The sequence below is a fragment of the Pristiophorus japonicus genome, chromosome 14 (genome assembly GCF_044704955.1).
Source record: "Pristiophorus japonicus isolate sPriJap1 chromosome 14, sPriJap1.hap1, whole genome shotgun sequence".
NCBI lineage: Eukaryota > Metazoa > Chordata > Chondrichthyes > Pristiophoridae > Pristiophorus > Pristiophorus japonicus.
Genome location: NC_091990.1, coordinates 124,122,554 through 124,141,459, shown reverse-complemented (window position 1 = coordinate 124,141,459; position 18,906 = coordinate 124,122,554). Strand labels below are relative to the sequence as shown.

At 46.1% G+C, this 18,906-nt stretch overlaps 1 protein-coding gene across 1 annotated transcript in view; it reads right to left on the bottom strand.

The window, feature by feature from the left end:
* The window catches only part of LOC139280083 (SH3 and multiple ankyrin repeat domains protein 2-like), a 1,053,009-nt gene that overhangs the window by 86,892 nt on the left and 947,211 nt on the right, over nt 1-18,906 (bottom strand). Inside the window, exon 17 of the mRNA XM_070899582.1 lies at nt 14,135-14,215. Coding sequence (XP_070755683.1) covers nt 14,135-14,215 — 81 coding nt within the window. The remainder of the gene's footprint in view (nt 1-14,134; nt 14,216-18,906) is intronic.

The following is an 18,906-nucleotide window of genomic DNA, read 5'->3' as shown; positions in this document are numbered from 1 at the left end:
GTCCAACATATATCTCTCCAGGATGTCCAACAGTTGCCTGCAATGCATGGTGATGTATGGTCCTAGAACCATATAGTTAATTAGGCACTTCACCCAACTTTATGGTTTCCTTTTCAAACATTAGTTTTTTTGTGAACCATATTTCTGGTTTCAATAAAGCATTCTGTATTAGATGGCATTTAATCATACTTATAACTTAAAGAATACTTTTAACAATTCATTTTTAGGTTATAGGAAAGATACTGTTTAAAGGAGAGATTTTAACGTCCGGTGGAAATGCGGCAATAGCGGAGTTAAAATCGAGATGGTTGACATTCCCGTTCTGCCGCCATTTTTCCCAGAGCCTTCCACTGGGTGGCTCTGGCTCCTGCCCGAGTCAGGTGGGAGCCTCATTAATACAAGTAGATTGAGGTGCCTTCATGTAGGACCTCAATGGCATTTTAACAGCCTACAGTGTGACGCCACGCCCCAGAAGTCCCGCTTCGTAAAACTTGGCGGGCAAGAGGACGAGGTCCTAAAGGATAAGTGTTGAGATTATTTTTTTGTGCAGCCAGTATGGAGCAAGGGGCCACCTGAAGAATCAACATGGGTCATTACCTGCCCGGGCACTCCCTCCCAACTTCTCCGTAGTCGCACTCGTTCCTGGCCTACCTTACTGCTGGCGTGGTCAGCCTCTACACTGTCCTCAATATTTATGAAGTTGAAAATTAATCAACAGAGATGGCTCCTGATATTATAAACCACATGAGTGGCGTTAAGTTGAACAAGAGCTATTCTAATGGCTTATATTTTTATATATATATTTTCCTTCAGGAATTTATTGTTATTGAAGCATCACTTGCAAGCTTCCACGAGACTGCAGATAAGCAATATACATTTTTTTAAATTATTCAGTCTCGGGACGTCGGCGTCACGATCAAGGTCGTTATTCATTGCCCATCAGAAGGTGGTGGTGAGCCGCCTTCTTGAACTGCTGCAGTGTGTGGTGAAGATGCTCCCACAGTGCTGTGAGGGAGGGAGTTTCAGGATTTTGACCCAGCGACGATGAAGGATGGAGTGTGACTTGGAGGGAAGCTTTAGGGGTTGATGTTCCCATGCACCTGTTGCCCTTGTCCTTCTAGGTGGTGGAGGTCATGGGTTTGGGAGCTGATGCCGAAGAAGCCTTGGTGAGTTGCTGCCATGTATTCTGTAGATAGTACACATTGCAGCCACAGTGCACCGGTGGTGGAGGGAATGGATAATTAAGCCATTTAAACGGACTGTTTTGCCCTGCTCCCTGCTGGAATGGAACTAAACTACAAAACCAGTGGGAACCGGTTCAACCTTCGTCGACTCCAGGCCAGGTCCAAGACCACTCCAACCTCTGTCGTCGAGCTACAGTATGTGGACGATGCCTATATCTGCGCACATACAGAGGCTGAACTTCAAGTCACAGTCAACGTTTTTACTGAGGCGTACAAAAGCATGGGCCTTAAGCTAAACATCCGTAAGACAAAGGTCCTCCACCAGCCTGACCTCGCCGCGCAGTACTCCCCCACCCCGCCCCGTAGTCATCAAGATCCATGGCGCGGCCCTGGACAACGTGGACCATTTCCCATACCTTGGGAGCCTCTTATCAACAATAGACATTGATGACGAGATCCAACACCGCCTCGTGTGCCAGCGCAGCCTTCAGCCGCCTGAAGAAAAGAGTGTTCGAAGACCAGGCCCTCAAATCCACCACTAAGCTCATGGTCTACAAGGCTGTAGTAATACTCGCCCTCCTGTATGGCTCAGAGACATGGACCATGTACAGTAGACACCTCAAGTTGCTGGAGAAATACCACCAACTATGTCGCCGCAAGATCCTGCAAATCCCCTGGGAGGACAGACGCACCAACGTTAGCGTCCTCGACCAGACCAACATCCCCAGCATTGAAACACTGACCACATTTGATCAGCTCCACTGGGCAGGCCACATCGTTTGCATGCCAGACACGAGGCTCCCAAAGCAAGCGCTCTACTCGGGACTCCTTCACAACAAGCGAGCCAAAGATGGGCAGAGGCAACGTTACAAGGACACCCTCAAAGCCTCCCTGACAAAGTGCAACAACCCCACCGACACCTGGGAGTCCCTGGCCAAAGACTGCCCTAGGTGGAGGAAGTGCATCCTGGAGGGCGCTGAGCACCTCGAGTGTCATCGCCGAGAGCATTCAGAAATCAAGCGCAGGCAGCGGAACGAGCGTGCGGCAAACCTGTCCCAAACCTTTCCCTCATCGACTATCTGACCCACCTGTGACAGGGACTGTGGTTCTCGTATTGGACTGTTCAGCCACCGAAAGACTAATTTTTAGAGTGAAAGCAAGTCTTCCTCGATTCCGAGGGACTGCCAATGAAGATTTGCCCTGTAAGGTGTTCTGCTTCTTGAGTGTTGTTAGAGCCACATCTGTCCAAGTGGAGAGTATTCCATCACACATCTGACTTTTCCCTGGTAGATGGTAGCGGAGCTTTGGGAAGTCAGGAGGTGAGACACTCGCCATGGTATACCTGACTCTGACCTGCTCTAGTAGCTATTGCTTTTATGTTGCTCGTCCAGCTCAGTTTCTGGTCAATAGTGACCCCCGGAAAGTTGATGTGGGGGATTTGGTGATGGTTAAACTCTCTTTTGTTGGAGATGGGCATTTCTCAACACTTGTGTGGTGCAAAAGTTACATGAGACTTATCAGCCGATGCCTGGATGTTCTCCGAGTCTTACTTCATGCGGGCATGAACTGTTTCCTTATCTTGGGAATTGTGAATAGGGCAAGCATCAGTGAACAGCCCTACTTCTGACCTTGCGAAGGAGGGCAGGTCATTGATGAAGCAGCTGAAGATGGTTGTCCTAGGATACTGCCTTGAGGAACTCCTGCAGCGATATCCTGGGGCTGAGATGTTTGACCTCCATCAACCACAGCCATTTTCCTTTGTGCCAGGTATGACTCCAGCGACTGGAGAGTATTCACTCATGATCCCCATTGACTTCAATAGAACTAGGGCTCCTTGGTGCCACACTATTTCGAATACTGCCTGGTTGTCAAGGGCAGTCTCTCTCATCTCACCTCTGGAGGTGTAAGAATACACCATTTATGCTGTAAGTTTGCTATAGATTGACCAAACTTAAAAGCTTGACCAAAGTTAATGACCCAGCATGCTTCGAGAGGTCAAGAGACTGGTTCCTGTCAGAACTTTGTTGAACTTCAGTTGCAAGCTGTACACAGATAAGAAAATAGACCTTGAAGTTCTGAAAAACAAACCTCTTGAGCAGTTACAGGGCAAGGAACCTGTTTAGACCATGGTGTAACTGGCCTTGAAGGCCCACTGACTAACTGATAAAAGCAAATTATTTACACAGCTTGAGACATGCTCGTAGGGGGTGGCTGCAAAGTTTTGAGGTATAATCAGCCTTGTGAAAAGACATTCGGGGCCGCAGCCGGGAGGGCAACCTGGTCGGTTGCCCGTTAAAGTAGTACGTCTAGTCATCACCGAACCGGCCACTCGCTGGTGTTAGTACATATGTGGTGTTTGCTCATCATAGCTTAATTTTAATGTTAGGGAATAATCATGTGTTTGTTGAAGTTAAATCAAGGAGGTATTATGTGCAGCAGCTTTGTGTGAATTTACTTGTAATTTCTTGCTGATTTTAAGTTAAAAGAAGTTTTTCACAGATTCATTGGTTTTTGAATTGTTTTGTTCCACGGGTCAGAACGCTATAAATTGTTGGACGGGGCGAGGGGTTATTTCCGCATGTCCTACAGGGGTATGGAAAACCAGACAATTTTGAGTGGCCAAGATGGCGACATCGGGCGGTGAGGGATGAGGAAACCGGTAAAAAATGCAGTACCAGTGGGGCCGCGGGTGGCAAGAATCGGCGGGCAGCGAGGAGCGGTGGGAATCAGCGAGTGGAGGAGCGGTGGGTAGTGAGGCGCGTCAACAGCGAGGTCTGAAATCTGGCAAAACCCAAACCGTGGCACGGATTCGGACCCGAGGATTCCGGATTTCAAACTTGATTTTCTTGACCGAAACCCGGCAAAGCACGGATTTGAACTGAGGATTCCGGATTTCAGACTATTGATTTTCTTGTCTGAAATCCGTCAAAACCCAAAAACCGGCAGAGAGTGAGTCCCGAAGATTCCAGATTTCAGATGTTGAATCTGTATTAATGCGAAACTGGGATAAGAGTAGTCAACATGCGGTTTTCGATGGGAAACCTCCCATAGTCTGCGGTCAGTGCTGCCTCCCATCAGTAACTCACCAAGGAGAGAATCAAGCATCCAAACAGTCCACACCACAACTTACATTTGTAGTGCATTCCGTTCTATTTGAACACAGGCCTTAAACCAATTTAAAACAACTGGGTTGACCCCCTCTGTTAAATTAATGGATGGAGGAATTTTATACAGATGTGTTAAGTGCTGGTACGGTAATGTCGCAAACGGTAATTCCTCGGCATCTTGGTGGTAAATTTCTACAGGTGTTCTCCCACACGTGTGCTGTACAATCCCTGAAACAGAGGTGTAAATGGTGACTATGTCAAGGATTACATTGTAAAACTCTCAGACTAAGTAATAGAATATAAATAAGCATGCTTGCAACAATGTTCGGTGATTTACAGCACACATTACCTTTTTGAAGGCTGGTGCCTCCCTATCACATCAATGTGATCTTTCAATTCTCATACCAGCCATGGTTTTAGGGAGTGAGAGTACTTAACTAATGTCAATTGGAACTCATCTACCGAGATTTTTTTTTTGCTGTGGATTTTCAACTTTTGGAAATGGGTTAAGACCAGTTGCACCCATTCCAGTTAAGGGGCAGGAGTTTCGGCTCAATTGCATTTGTTTTTTTCAGCGCAATTTGCCTGAATTTGGCCAAACCAGCGCAAAAGGTTGTGGAATTTTAAGCGCAAATTATGTTCAACGCAAATGGAGTTTCCCTGATCTTTTGCAATGATTTTTAAAAAACATTGTACTCACAAAACCAGCCAGTCCTCCAGGGTGAATTAATCACCATGGCGAGTCTTCGCTCATTGTGCTCGTTTGCAAGATCTAAAAAATAAGCTCTTTCCTTTTCGGCACCAGGACACTAATAGATATCTTTTAAAAGATTTTGAACACATATATTTTTATAATTTACTAAAAAACTGACTACTATACACCTCTCAAACTGGAAATGGTTCTTTTAAAAAAGTCATTTTCAGTTATTTAAAATCGAGTTCCTCACACTCTGAATAAAATCTTATATTTTGTGATTAAACCCATTTTCAGCTGTACCACTAAAGCTGCACCGAGTTACCACTTTTAAATACAGCATGCAATACTTTTTAATGCAAAATGTTAAAAAAATTACCTTCTAAAACACTGCCAGATTGCGCTGAGCAGATTTTACGGAAAAAAACCCAACTCAAAACCAGCGCGATTTTGCCTGCAATGTGTGCCCGGATTGTCGATTGTGCTCAAAGTGGAAACTCTTGGCCAAGGACCTTAACAGCTGTCAAAGAGGGCAGTTGCATCCATTTAACCTGGGCTTCAATCCAACAAAGGCCCCAGAGCCAATAGGACCATATTAACCATGGCATTGCTGAATTTTACAGCACAGAAATTGGCTACTCGGTCCACGTGTCTGTGCTGGCTCTCTGGAACAGATATCCACTTAGTCTCATTCCCTGCTCTTTCACCATACCCATTGAAATTTTTATTTTCCAAATATATATATATATTTTTTAAACTGTTATTAATTCTGGTTCCACCATTGTTCCGGTCTTAACAATGTTCTACTTAAAAAAAAGCATCTCTGACCTCTCCATTTGTTTTTTCTCCACTTTAAGTTGTCTAAATGTATGCCCCCTAGTTACTGATTCACCAACTAGTGGATATAGATTTTTCCCATTTACCTAATGAAAACCCCTGAACACCTCCATCAAAGTTCTTTTTAAACTTCTTTGTTCTATTGAAAAGACCCCCACAGTTTCTCTTTTCTTCTCACAACTAAAGCTTCACACCTGGCATCATCTTAGCAACCCTCTTGTGCATCCCCTGGCCTTGACATCCTTTCTAAAGTAAGGCACCCAACACTGGCCTCAATAGTTAAACTGCAGCCAAAAATTTGTATACATTTAGCATTACCTCTTTGTTTTTGTAATCTAAGCCCTTATAAAACATAGGATCCCAAATGTTTTTTTTTAAATGGCTGTATCAACTTCTTCTCCCAGTTGAATGAGACCAGGAGACTGATAGATTGCTCCAGTGCAGTAACTGAGATGGTTCCAATTGTTGTACGTGAGATGGTTCCATTGCAGTATGTGAGATGACACCATTGCACTATGACCTGACTCCGTTGCAGTATGACATGACTCCGTTGTAGTACGTGAGATGGCTCCATTGCAGTATGACATGATTCCGTTGCAGTATGACATGATGCCACTGCAGTATGAGATGACTCCATTGCTGTATGAGATGACTCCATTGCTGTATGAGATGACTCCATTGCTGTATGAGATGACTCCATTGCAGTACGTGAGATGGCTCCATTGCAGTATATGAGATGACACCATTGCAGTATGTGAGATGAGCAGTTTGGAGCGCGAGGCTGGAGCTGTGGGCTAATCAAAAAAAACTAGCCACTGCAGCAGCAGAGTCAACAATGTGGAGATCGGGAGCGGTGAGGAGAAGAGGTCGTGATTGGGGATGAGCGGAGAACAGGATCGGGGAGGAGCGGAGGTTCGGGACTGGCGAGGAGCAGAGGTTCGGGAGCGGAGGGGAGCGGAGGTTCGGGATCGGAGAGGAACGGAGGTTCGGGAGCGGAGAGGAGCGGAGGTTCGGGAGCGGAGAGGAGCGGAGGTTCGGGAGCGGAGAGGAGCGGAGGTTCGGGAGCGGAGAGGAGCGGAGGTTCGGGAGCGGAGAGGAGCGGAGGTTCTGAACCGGCGAGGAGCGGAGGTTCGGGAGCGGAGGTTCAGGAGTGGAGGTTTGGGAGCGGAGAGGAGCGGAGCTTCGGAACCTGCGAGGAATGGAGATTTGGGAGCGGAGCTTCAGGAGTGGAGGTTTGGAACCGGCAAGAAGCGGAGGTTCGGGAGCGGAGAGGAGCGGAGGTTCGGGAGCGGAGTTTTGGAACTGGTGAGAAGCGGAGGTTCGGGAGCGGAGGTTCGGGAGTGGAGAGGAGTGGAGGTTCAGGAGTGGAGAGGTCAGGAGATCAGGACCGGCGAGATCGGAAGCGGAGAGGAGAGGACAGGCGAGGCACGGAGGAGAGGTCGGAGCCCAGAGGTGGAGCAGCGTGGATAAGACCAAGGGAAGGCACAGCACGGGACAATAGCGAGGCTGTGAGATCGTGAGGCTCATATTGCGTACTATGAATTCCACATAGAGAGAGGACCTGTGGGAAGCAGGAAGGAAGGAGGACAGTAGGAGTGTGTTTGAGTTTGTGTGTATGAATTGACACATGCGGCGGAGCCTGGTCTCCAGTCGTCTTGGATTCCCTTGCCAATGAACCAAGACCTTGCTCCGTCAAGCCCGTGTGGTGGCTGGTGTGCAATGGCCACCCCACATTAAAAGAATTCATGCACAGGCATCTTCCACCGTTTAAAATGAGTTCATAAATCACCTGAGTACTCATTTTTAGTGTGGAAGCAAGTCATCCTTGAACTCGAGGGACTACCTATGATGATGATGATGATGATGATGATGATGATATGAGGCGGCTCCATTGCGGTACGCGAGGTCGCTCCATTGTCTCCATGCAAGAACCCTCTGATGTTTGAACACTTGCTTCCTTCTCATTCACTGCTGCCTCTACTCTACCATCAGTGGCCACTCCTTCAGCTATTCTCTACACACCTGCCTTGCCATCTGTCTCTCTCCCTTCAAAAACCCATAAAGCCTCTCCTCCTTGACCGTGCACTGCCTCCTCCTAAACCCTCCAACACATTGTGGACTCTATCTCGGAGTGGTTGCTATTTGATGAAGACTCAGTTGGCTTCAATAGTGCAATAAAAATGCGAGCAGATGCTTTGAGCAAGAGCCGCAATGTTAGAGATTGCTATGAATTTCTCTCGAGAGTTGTGCACTACCAATTTGTGCGCGCATGCAGAACATTACATGTGGTGCCGCCTTTTGCTGCACTCCCAGTCGCCAATCATCATTGTTGGCATTGAATTTCTTCCAGTGTTTAAAGCCAACATTTCCAACCCCTGAGTTTAACTGAGGATCGAGGTTAATCACCTTCCCAAATCCATTAGTAATTCTTTCAGCAGTTGAGTAATGGGAACGTTTATTTTGGCCCCAGCAGACTATTAAATTCTCATTAGTTGCTTTTACTTAAAAGCATGCCCTGGTTTAGAAAAAAACAGGCTGGAAAAGGGGCACCTACTGCGGTATAACTGCAGCAACGCGGACTGGCAGAATTTGGAGTGATAGCACAGTGCACAGCACAACATGTCGGTAGGTGACTGACTCAATGTGTGTCCTCAAACCCATATCCATCGGACTCCCAAGTTCGTCGCCGGGAAGGAGGGTGTATTTTCGCCGTTGTTTTAAATTGATGTCGATAGGGCCGAGGGAAGGGTGTGAGTTGAGGTTGTTGTGCGGGTTGATGGGTTGTATGAAGCTGGTGCAGTGAAAAGGCGGTCGGTGGGTGATTTTGCCGGAGTGAGGGAGGGATTCCATCAGTGTCCATAGCCGGGAAGGAGGGTGTATTTTCGGTGCTGTTTTTAAACTTATTGTTATGTCTGTAATGCACTTATGAATGACTCCATGAGGCAATGTATTGTACTCAAACTGTAGTGACCTTGGTCCTTTATTTGTAACTCCAGAGTGAGGCACAAGCATGGTGGGCAGCCTTTTATACTAGGCCCTGCACACCTATGCAGGTGACCCTCAGGTCTCCCACCACAGTGCCCTCTGGTGGACAGCCTCTGCCACAGGGGCAGGAAACTCCAGTCTCCACCAGTTGCACCCTCTAGTGGTGCCAGCATAGTATATACAGTGTAAACCTTATTGATGGCACATCAGGTAACAAGTCTCCATCTTATGCAACTGTACAGTTAGTACACAGAGAGTATAACTATAGTCTGCATATATAACACTTATGTCGATAGGGCAGAGGGAAGGGAGTGAGCTGAGGTTGTTGGGCAGGGGTTGGAGGTTTTATTGTGATGGTATGAACGGCCAACCTCAATTCTGTTTGTAAACCATCTCCCAGTCTGTCAGATGCATCAGTGTAAATGACGTGCCCTCTGTCTCAGTGACACCTGTTGCACAGCTGGGAAGGAAAAGTTATTCTGCACTTGCCCACTTCACGGTTTTGGGGCTTCCCCTGCAGATGGCCCTGAAGATGCCACTTGCTACATGGTGCTCTACATCTGAGTAAAAACCGACCACATCATGCAGTGAAATTGGTGGTTCCCCGAGTCCCATTCTCAGGCCACTGATAGTGGCTCAGTGGAATGCAGATTTGCTTCTGGGCTAACTCCTACCTAAAGGGAGACCCAATCGGAGGCCAATCCCTTGTCCAAACACTTAACAAATGGCATTGCTCCGACCAGATGCTCCTTCTGACTCGTGACTTCATTGGATCTCAAAGTCCCTAATTACATTTTCCGGTGCTGGTGCATGGGACAGGCGGAGTGCTTGACATCACGTGCTGCGAAGTGACTGATTGGATGGCACGACTTCCTTTGTCTTCCTCATGGTGGAAAGACTGAGCGAATCATAGAGCACAGAAGGAGGTCATTTGGTCCATCGAGACTGTGCCTGTTCTTTGAATTAGTCCCACTCCCCCGCTCTTCCCCCATAGTCCTGCAACTTTCCCCCCCACCCTTTCAAGTCTTCATCCAAATCTCGTTTGAAAGTTATTATTGAATCTGCTTCCACCTGCCTTTCAGGGAATGCATTCCAGATCACAACAACTGGCTGCGTAAATAAAACATTCTCCTCATCTCCCCTCTGGTTCGTTTGCCAATGACCTTAAATCTGTGTCCACTGGTTACTGTCCCTACTGTCAGTGGAAGTAGTTTCTCCCCATTTACTCGATCAAAACCCCTCGGAGAATAATTTTGAAAGGACTTAACTGAAGGAAAAAAAGACCTAGTTTCCTCATTCACCTCATAACTAAAGCCTCTTGTCCCTGGCATCATCTTGCTGAATATCTTCTGCACCCACTTTGGCCTGGATGCACCTCCCATGTAATGGTTTTCAAGGTGTGCCAGATTAGAAGACTTTTTTTTTTAAAGTGTGCGAAGTCACTGCTTTGCAAACATAGTCAGTGCTGTGAGGGTTTAGAAAGGGAGCCAGTGTAAGAAAGGTTATCGTGGATGGAGATGCTTGCTGAGTGGTAGCACCTGGCCTGCAAACTCAGCCTCTCTGAGGCTCTCTGAAGATTCAGTCAAAAAGAGCAAGGACTGCCTTCTCAAACACCAACAGTCGTTTCCCCCCGTCTGTCCCCATTCTCGCCCAGTGATGAACTGCCTTGGCCTGTAAACTGAGAGCTTTCATGCAGCTGTTCGCAAGTGCCCAAGAAGCCTTTCTGTTTCGAGAACCTCAGTCCCTTTGTCAGGTCATCTAACCCTAGCCTGCATGGTGTAGGCTCCTTTTGTGGGTGACCAGAGAAGTGTTCTTCTTGTCCCCCACTGGAAACATGGCGGGGGGGAGGGGAGAAATTCCTCAGCGCCCCGATTGGGGGCGGTAACCGGCTCAGGGTGGAAAATTGCGATTACCGCCTCTGACAGGAAGTGGAGTGCAATCTCGTGGGGCGGGTTCTGGGGCGATACTGGGCCACGTAGCGCTCACGCGGTTCAACGCCCCTCCCCTTTGCTTAGGCTGCAGCCTACCACCCAAAGCGGAGTGCCGGGCTGCACGATGGTGGGCCGGACCACGCCAGAAAAGTAAAGGAGTCGGCCAAACAGTTAAGATGACAAAGATATGTGGCAAGTGCATTAGAGGTGGAATCTGGAAATGGAATGACATTCTAAAATACATCCATGACCTGTTCTGACCGGGTATTTTCCCAAATGAAGCTACAAGTGATAAACCGAGTCGGTTCCCAGTTAAATATTTGCAGTTAAAAAGGGCTTTGTCCCTGGATAATCAGAGAATCCAGACCACAGACTCAATACAAACAACTAACGTTTCTTACAATGCCGGCCGGATGTGTGCCAAGTTAGTCTTTGTGCATTCCTAGCTGCTCATTACCCTATGTTATAGAACAAGCCACGTGATGCAATAAAGCAAATGTTGAAGTGAATAATTACATAAGCATTTGCATTATTTATCCCTTCAGTGTGTTATTTTACATATTTACAGGAGTATTAGGTGAGGAAAAACTGGTCTAAAAGCTCACTTTAGAAGACTAAATAGCTGAGGAAAGAATAGAGTGTCATGTTAGATAGCGGGAAGCAGGGATTAACATGACTATTGCTCTGCAATGCCCGATTATGTAATCCTGATAAGTGTACAGCTATTGGGCTACCGCATGTCGCCCAGTCCCCTTGTTTAGAGCAATGCTTTCACTGGAGGAGAAATGATTGCTGTGTGCTTAGTGCTCAAGTCAGATACTGAATTGCACACATCACTTGGGCTTTCACTGAGCATTATAAAGAGAACGGCAGCAACACGGACCCATAGCACAGTGGTTAAATTACACAACCCTGTAATCCAGAGGCCTAGACTAATGATCCAGAGACAAGAATTCAAATCCCACCACGGCAGCTGGGAAATTTAAATCCAGTTAATTAAATAAATCTGGAATATAAAAGCTAGGATCAGTAATGGTGGCCATGAAAATCATAATGGTGACCGGATTGTCATAAAACCCCATCTAGCTCTAAACCGACTAATGTCCTTTAGGGAAGGAAATCTGTCGTCCTTACCCGGTTTGGCCTATATGTGACTCCAGACCCACAGCAATGTGGTTGACTCTTAATGGCCCAGTAAGCCACTCCGTTGTACCAAACCTCTACGACAGAGCCACTATGAGAGTATCTTCACCACACAGACTTGGGTCATTCAAAAAGGCAATTCCTCAGGAGCAATTAGCGATGGACAATACATGCCTGCTTTACCCACATTCCGTGAATGAATTAAAAAAAAAACTGCTTATACCCAAGCAGTGTGGTGTGCACATCATGTTAAACTAACAGAAATCATCGCCCAAAAGGCACTGACAGAGCACTCCCTCAGTTGAGTGCAATATGCAATTACCTTCAGTGAGGAGTTTATGAATGAGGTATCCCTTTCAAACTGTATTGGCTCGAATCAAAAGGTGTACAGCAATAGATACTAAGCGCTTGCAACTTTGGAAGCACATCATCATTCTTTAAGACTACACCGCTCACAATTCTTATCGATTAAATAAAACATTAAATACGTTCAACAAATTATGGATACACCAGGATGAAATACAACCCTGTCCGATCCAATCTAGTTAGATGTCAATGTTAACATTACAAGGTTGGCAAACAAATATCGGGACTAGCTGTAAGGCTAGCTCACAATCATACATGTACACACCTAGGGTTGGAGCCAAGACCTGTCATAATGCATTCCGCTTTTAAAAAAAGGGACTCGTTTTTCTAAGGGTGCGCTTACACTGCGAAGAGAGAACTGAGGGACAATCACTCCTGTGTTTGGTGTGGGCTTGGAGAGCCATGGCCTGACATTATAGGGCTGAATGTATTAGGGAAGAGGAGTTTGGAACCCATACTGCTAAAGACCTAATTCACACTCATGGTTAGCGAAGTGCGTTCAGGTTAGAAACCACCAGCTGGTGAGGAGGTGGGGGTGGAGGGGGGGGGGGGGGGTTGGGGGAGAGGGGGTGATGAATGGGGATTCACTTTCCAATTCCCAGCACCATCAGCAGTCAGAATGCCATCTGAATGTTTAGCCTCAACTTCAGTGTCCAGCAAAAGCGGTTTCTGTCAGGCTGCAAATGTGAACCCGTGTCGACGCTCAATACCTTCCCCACATGCGATGGACAAGGCTGGGAATTTGACAGCGCCTTCAAACATGGTGGAGGAAGCTGCCAAGCAGTAAGATTGTAAACCACTCAGCCACTTTATGGGGGTGGATTCTCGGCCTGTTGCCACCTCTGTGCGTGTCCCAGAGGAGCGGTAATGGTTGTGGAAATTATTTCCGGCCGAGCGGCCAGCTTCCAGTGCCCCGCCGGGACATTTGGTGTGGGTTTTGCAGGGCCGCGAAGCCTCACGCCAGTGTGCAACGCCCCCGGTTATGACACCGTTGTGAAATTGGTTTGCAGCAGGACCCATAGCGCCCCCCCCCCTAGTGGGACTGCCTGGGAAAGCGGGCGGTCCGAGCTGTTCCGGTGGCAGTGAGGGAAGGAATGATTGCATGAGGGTAAGTGTGATTGGTTTTCTTTTAATTTTTGCGATTTATGTTTATGTGGGGTGAGCAAGGTATTGGGAATGTTGTGTGTGTCTTCTTTGCTGATTTCTTTCCCCAGGGAAGCCTCTCTTAGAGAGCTCCGAGGCCGGCTCTTCAGCTCGAGATTTTCAGTTACTCAGCCGGCCTAGTGTTCTAAGAGAGGTGTGGAACGCCTCACTCAGCACTCCGCCCCACACTCAGGGCTCAGCTGATGAACTTTGTGTCTGCAGAAGCAAACTATTTCCCACCGCAAAATTTACCATCCCACCGCCATTAGCACCCAACCAAATTTCCACCCCATGGAGTTTTAATCTTTTTTAATTAAAAAAAAAAGGACACCTTTTTATAAGAGACGGGCGCCAGCACACAACAATTCAGCTTACCTCTGTCCACTGGTGACAGACGAAATAAAATTAACCGCAGAAAGGAATGAAGCAGAAAAAGAGATGGAAGATAGTGAGAAGAGAATGCAGCTGTCCCACCAGTCAGATTTCAAACTTCAAACTTCAACATATTAGATAAGCAGTTAAGATCACTAAACATCCGATTTAGAATTATAAACTAGACAGCTCAACAAGAGGCAGAGAGCAGGTCTCATCCATGCAAATGCAGGCAGCGGCTAAGTTTTTTTTATACTATGCTGTCCATTTCCCCCTCCCGCTCACCGCAAATAAGCACACAGCACAGGCCCCACCCACCGCAGCAGGCGAGGTCACAAGCCAAGGCATGCATTTGTGAAGCCGTTTTCTTACCTAGGTCTTCAAGTTCTGAAGTCATGGATTTGGAGCGCAGAGTTAATGCGGTGGTCGGCGCTCGCTTCGGAGGCGGCGGGGCTTGATGGCAGAATGTAAACATAAATAAATAAATAAATAACACAATCTTTGGAATTTGTTTTCTCTCAAAGTACACATCCGAATCAGCGGTCATTTCTAGCTTCAGGCCGATTAACAACGAAGCTTCGATATTCGTCTCTTGTATCAAATTTATAACCCATGATCTCTATCCCTCCATCACCCTCCCCCACTCCCCTGAGATGTCTGCGCTCCTCTAATTCTGCCCTCTTGAGCATCCCTGATTATAATCACTCAACCAATTGTGGCCGTGCCTTTTGTTGCCGAGGCTCCAAGCTCTGGAACTCCTTGTCTAAACCTCTCCGCCTCCCTGCCTATCTTTCCTTCTTCAAGACGCTCCTTAAAACATACCTCTTTGACCAAGCTTTTGGTCACCTGCCCTAATTTCTACTTATGTGGCTCGGTATCAAACTTCTAAAATCTCATAATACTCCTGTGAAGCGCCTTGGGATGTTTCACTATGTTAAGGCGCTATGTAAACACACGTTGTTGTTGTGGATCAATATTTCCATTATAAACGGGCGCATTTGCCCCCCAAAAGCTTCAACCCCATGACGAGGGAGGAATGAGGGAGGCAGTTACTCACAATTCCTAGATTTAAGAAATTTGAGAGTCTATGTCATTTTCAAAGTGAATGTGCAGGGCAACAGGAAAAGAACATAGGAAGAGATCAAGTGAGTGGGACTAACTGGTTAGCTCTACCTGACTAAGATTCAGTCTTACTCCATTATACAGGTAAAATTACATTTCCTCACTCAACAGGTAATTGTTCCCTCAGATTTCTACTCATGATTATAATTTTATATTGCATCGGGTAAAGTGTAGAACGATGAGAAGCAGTACTGATGTTCGGAGATTATTATATAAATCTGTTTCCCCCCCCGCGCGAAGTAGGTTCATAAGGCAATGTTGCCAGAACCAAATGGGACGGATGTCCCTTTTACCGTTTTCCATTTTTTGTTCCTGCAATCTAACCTCACAGAGCTATCTGAGTAAATCACGGGACAAAATTTCTCCTGTTGATAATTATCGGCAGGATGAATTTCATTGGAATTTGCGGTCAGTGGCGAAGCGACGGCACTCACCGCTGACCTCGAAGAAAGCTGCCCACAAAGATCTCGCAAACTCTGTGGCATGAATTCCAACTCTCCCGACCTTAGTTCGAATCTGGGGCTAAATCAAGCGAATCTCCAGTGTCCAGCAATTGTGATGTCAGCAATCAAGCTGAGCAGCCAATCACATTGAAGAAGTCTCAGACAGTAAACCAGGAAGTAAAATGCACAGATTCTAAGTCACTTTTTAAATACATTTTTAGAGAGAGGGAAATAAAGATTGGGACATACACACAGGATTAAGGTATATATCATACAAACCATGTAATTTTTAATCGTATCAATGAAAAAATTTGACATTTGACAAATACAAAATTAGTTTTTTGGGGGCAGAACGGTTGTTAAGTAGTCAATGCATCATTAAAAACCCAGTTATACCTTTTTCAGTAAGGATCAACTTTTTTGGGAGGGGGGGGAACAGGGGGACAGACCTGGGGAGTTTAAACAGCAATATTCCAGTGTAATAGGGGAGGTTTTTGTCCTTTAGTATGGTTTAAGTTGATTGCTGGCTCTGGGGAGTTCCACAGCGCCACCTGTGGTGGAGCAAGGAAAGTCTCCCCCTCCACCAACTTTTTTTTTAAAAGAGGGGCAAAGGATTCAAATTGATTAGCCTCGCTCAGTATCTGGGCTTTGCTGAATTGTAAAACCGATAATATTTCCATGAGGAGGGCATTTCCAATCTGATCCCCTTCAATGACAGGCCTGCACTTTGGCCCATTTCATTTTGTACTTGTGACGATGGTAAAATTTAAGCAGGTGCAAGGGACGTTCATTGTAACTTCGGGTGATGGTGTAAATGGGCAATAGTGACTCGGCCCATTTTTCCTCTCCGTTGGCTTCAATGGTGCATAACGGACAGCCCATCCGATATTTCCTGTTTTATGTCATCGGCAAGAGTTGAAATTGCACCCAAGGTCTGAAACAGGTAAGTGGAAGTATCCAACTAACAGTCCTGTGTGAGCACCTTCACCACATAGACTGCAGCGGTTCAAGGCAGCGGCTCAACGTTCAAGCAAGTGGCTAACCCCCACCTTCTCAAGGGCAACTAGAGATGGGCAATAAATGCCAGTCTTCCCAGCGACGCCCACATTCTGAGAATGGTTAAAAAGAAAAAGTACCAAGAGCCAACAGTCAGCCCAGGTCTCTGTGACGGACTATAAAACTACCACTTCATATAGTAAAGCCTTTGACCGGCCTTCAGGAGAAAAACCTATACAGACAAAAAAATACACGCTTTGTTTTAGCAAATTCAGTGCCTTCAATTTTCTTTATAAAGGTTATTGATACAATTTATGTTGAATCAATGTCTCTTTGGTACATAAACCTGGTGACAACGAGATCAACAATGGCTTGATCCTAAATTTAGGGACCAGCATAATGATCAGACTGCAAGAAAAAACTGTGACGCAAGCTTCAAGGGAAATTTAGACATTTGCATTTTTAAATTGAGGTCGACTGGAAAGGAAAAAGAAAGGATGCTTAAATAACTATAATCTGTGCTAGCGCTAGTTCAAACGGGCTCCTAACAGATGCAAATAAAACCGGTAGTTCAATTAAATTGATGTATTAACCTTATCTTTGGAAAATGATCAAACTCCACCCAACACACAAACCACCTGGGTTTCTCCCCGCTCCCCCGACTCCCGCCCGCCACTCCATGACATGTGGAGCTTTGATTTCAGTTCGCACCAGGACCGTCCCCTTCAAAAGCTTCTTGAAAATTCACCACACGAAAAAAAACGTGTGCCATTTTTGCAGCCTATCTTTTTGATGTTGCTTAGCAGCTGTGCCGGTAGCTTTATTTCAAAACACCTGCCCACGCAGACCTGTGAACTGCACAATAATGATTTCCTTTCATAGAGAAAAGGAACATAAATGCTTTAAGAGTTTCAAAATCAGCGTTCAATTGGCTGTGTGTAGGAATCACAGAATGACAACATTTTGGATGTTTGCAAAAGAGATCTTGGGAGCAAGGTTTATATACTCCCATTTGAAATTCTGAAGCGAATTGTTGCTTACGTATCTTTATGATGCTCTACGTTTTTCTCATCTTAATGTTCAGATCCCTCCTCCAGCCCGACAACTCTCAAGGGATCTCTGCGCTGCACCAATGCTGGCCTCCTGATTGCAGATTGCTATTGCTCCACCATTGGTGGCCTGTCTTCAGAGACCTAGCCCCCATAGCTCTGGAATTCCCTCCCTAAACCCCTGTCTCTTCCTTTAAGACGCTCCTTAACACCTACTGGTCACCTGTTTTAATATCTCCTTATGTGATTCAGTGTCAAATATTGTCTGATAACATTTCTATGAACTGCCTTGGGACATTTACTATCTTAAAGGCGCAATATAAATGTAAGTTGTAGTTGTTTTCAAATTTAAATCATTTTACCGATACAGACTATTATAGTATAATCTGGAAACTGGGAGACATAGAGGATTAGACCCAAGCTTTTCACCTCTGGGACCTGATGGCTGTAACAAGTCCTTTATGACATGATTTTGAGCAGTCTCAATGCAATTCCAGTGGCTATCGGACTTGAAACATAGAAACATAGAAAATAGGTGCAGGAGTAGGCCATTCAGCCCTTTGAGCCTGCACCGCCATTCAATGAGTTCATGGCTGAACATGCAACCTCAGTACCCCATTCCTGCTTTCTCGCCATACCCCTTGATCCTCCTAGTAGTAAGGACTACATCTAACTCCTTTTTGAATATATTTAGTGAATTGGCCTCAACAACTTTCTGTGGTAGAGAATTCCACAGGTTCACCACTCTCTGGGTGAAGAAGTTTCTCCTCATCTCGGTCCTAAATGGCTTACCCCTTATCCTTAGATTGTGACCCCTGGTTCTGGACTTCCCCAACATTGGGAACATTCTTCCTGCATCTAACCTGTCTAAACCCGTCAGAATTTTAAACGTTTCTATAAGATCCCCTCTCATTCTTCTGAACTCCAGTGAATACAAGCCCAGTTAATCCAGTCTTTCTTCATATGTCAGTCCCGTCATCCCGGGAATCAGTCTGGTGAACCTTCGCTGCACTCCCTCAATAGCAAGAATGTCCTTCCTCAAGTTAGGAGACCAAAACTGTACACAATACTCCAGGTGTGGCCTCACCAAGGCCCTGTACAACTGCAGCAACACCTCCTTGCCCCTGTACTCAAATCCCCTCGCTATGAAGGTCAACATGCCATTTGCTTTCTTAACCGCCTGCTGTACCTGCATGCCAACCTTCAATGACTGATGTACCATGATACCCAGGTCTCGTTGCACCTCCCCTTTTCCTAATCTGTCACCATTCAGATAATAGTCTGTCTCTGTTTTTAACCACCAAAGTGGATAACCTCACATTTATCCACATTATACTTCATCTGCCATGCATTTACCCACTCACCTAACCTATCCAAGTCATTCTGCAGCCTCATAGCATCCTCCTCGTAGCTCACACTGCCACCCAACTTAGTGTCATCCGCAAATTTGGAGATACTACATTTAATCCCCTCGTCCAAATCATTAATATACAATGTAAACAGCTGGGGCCCCAGCACAGAACCTTACGGTACC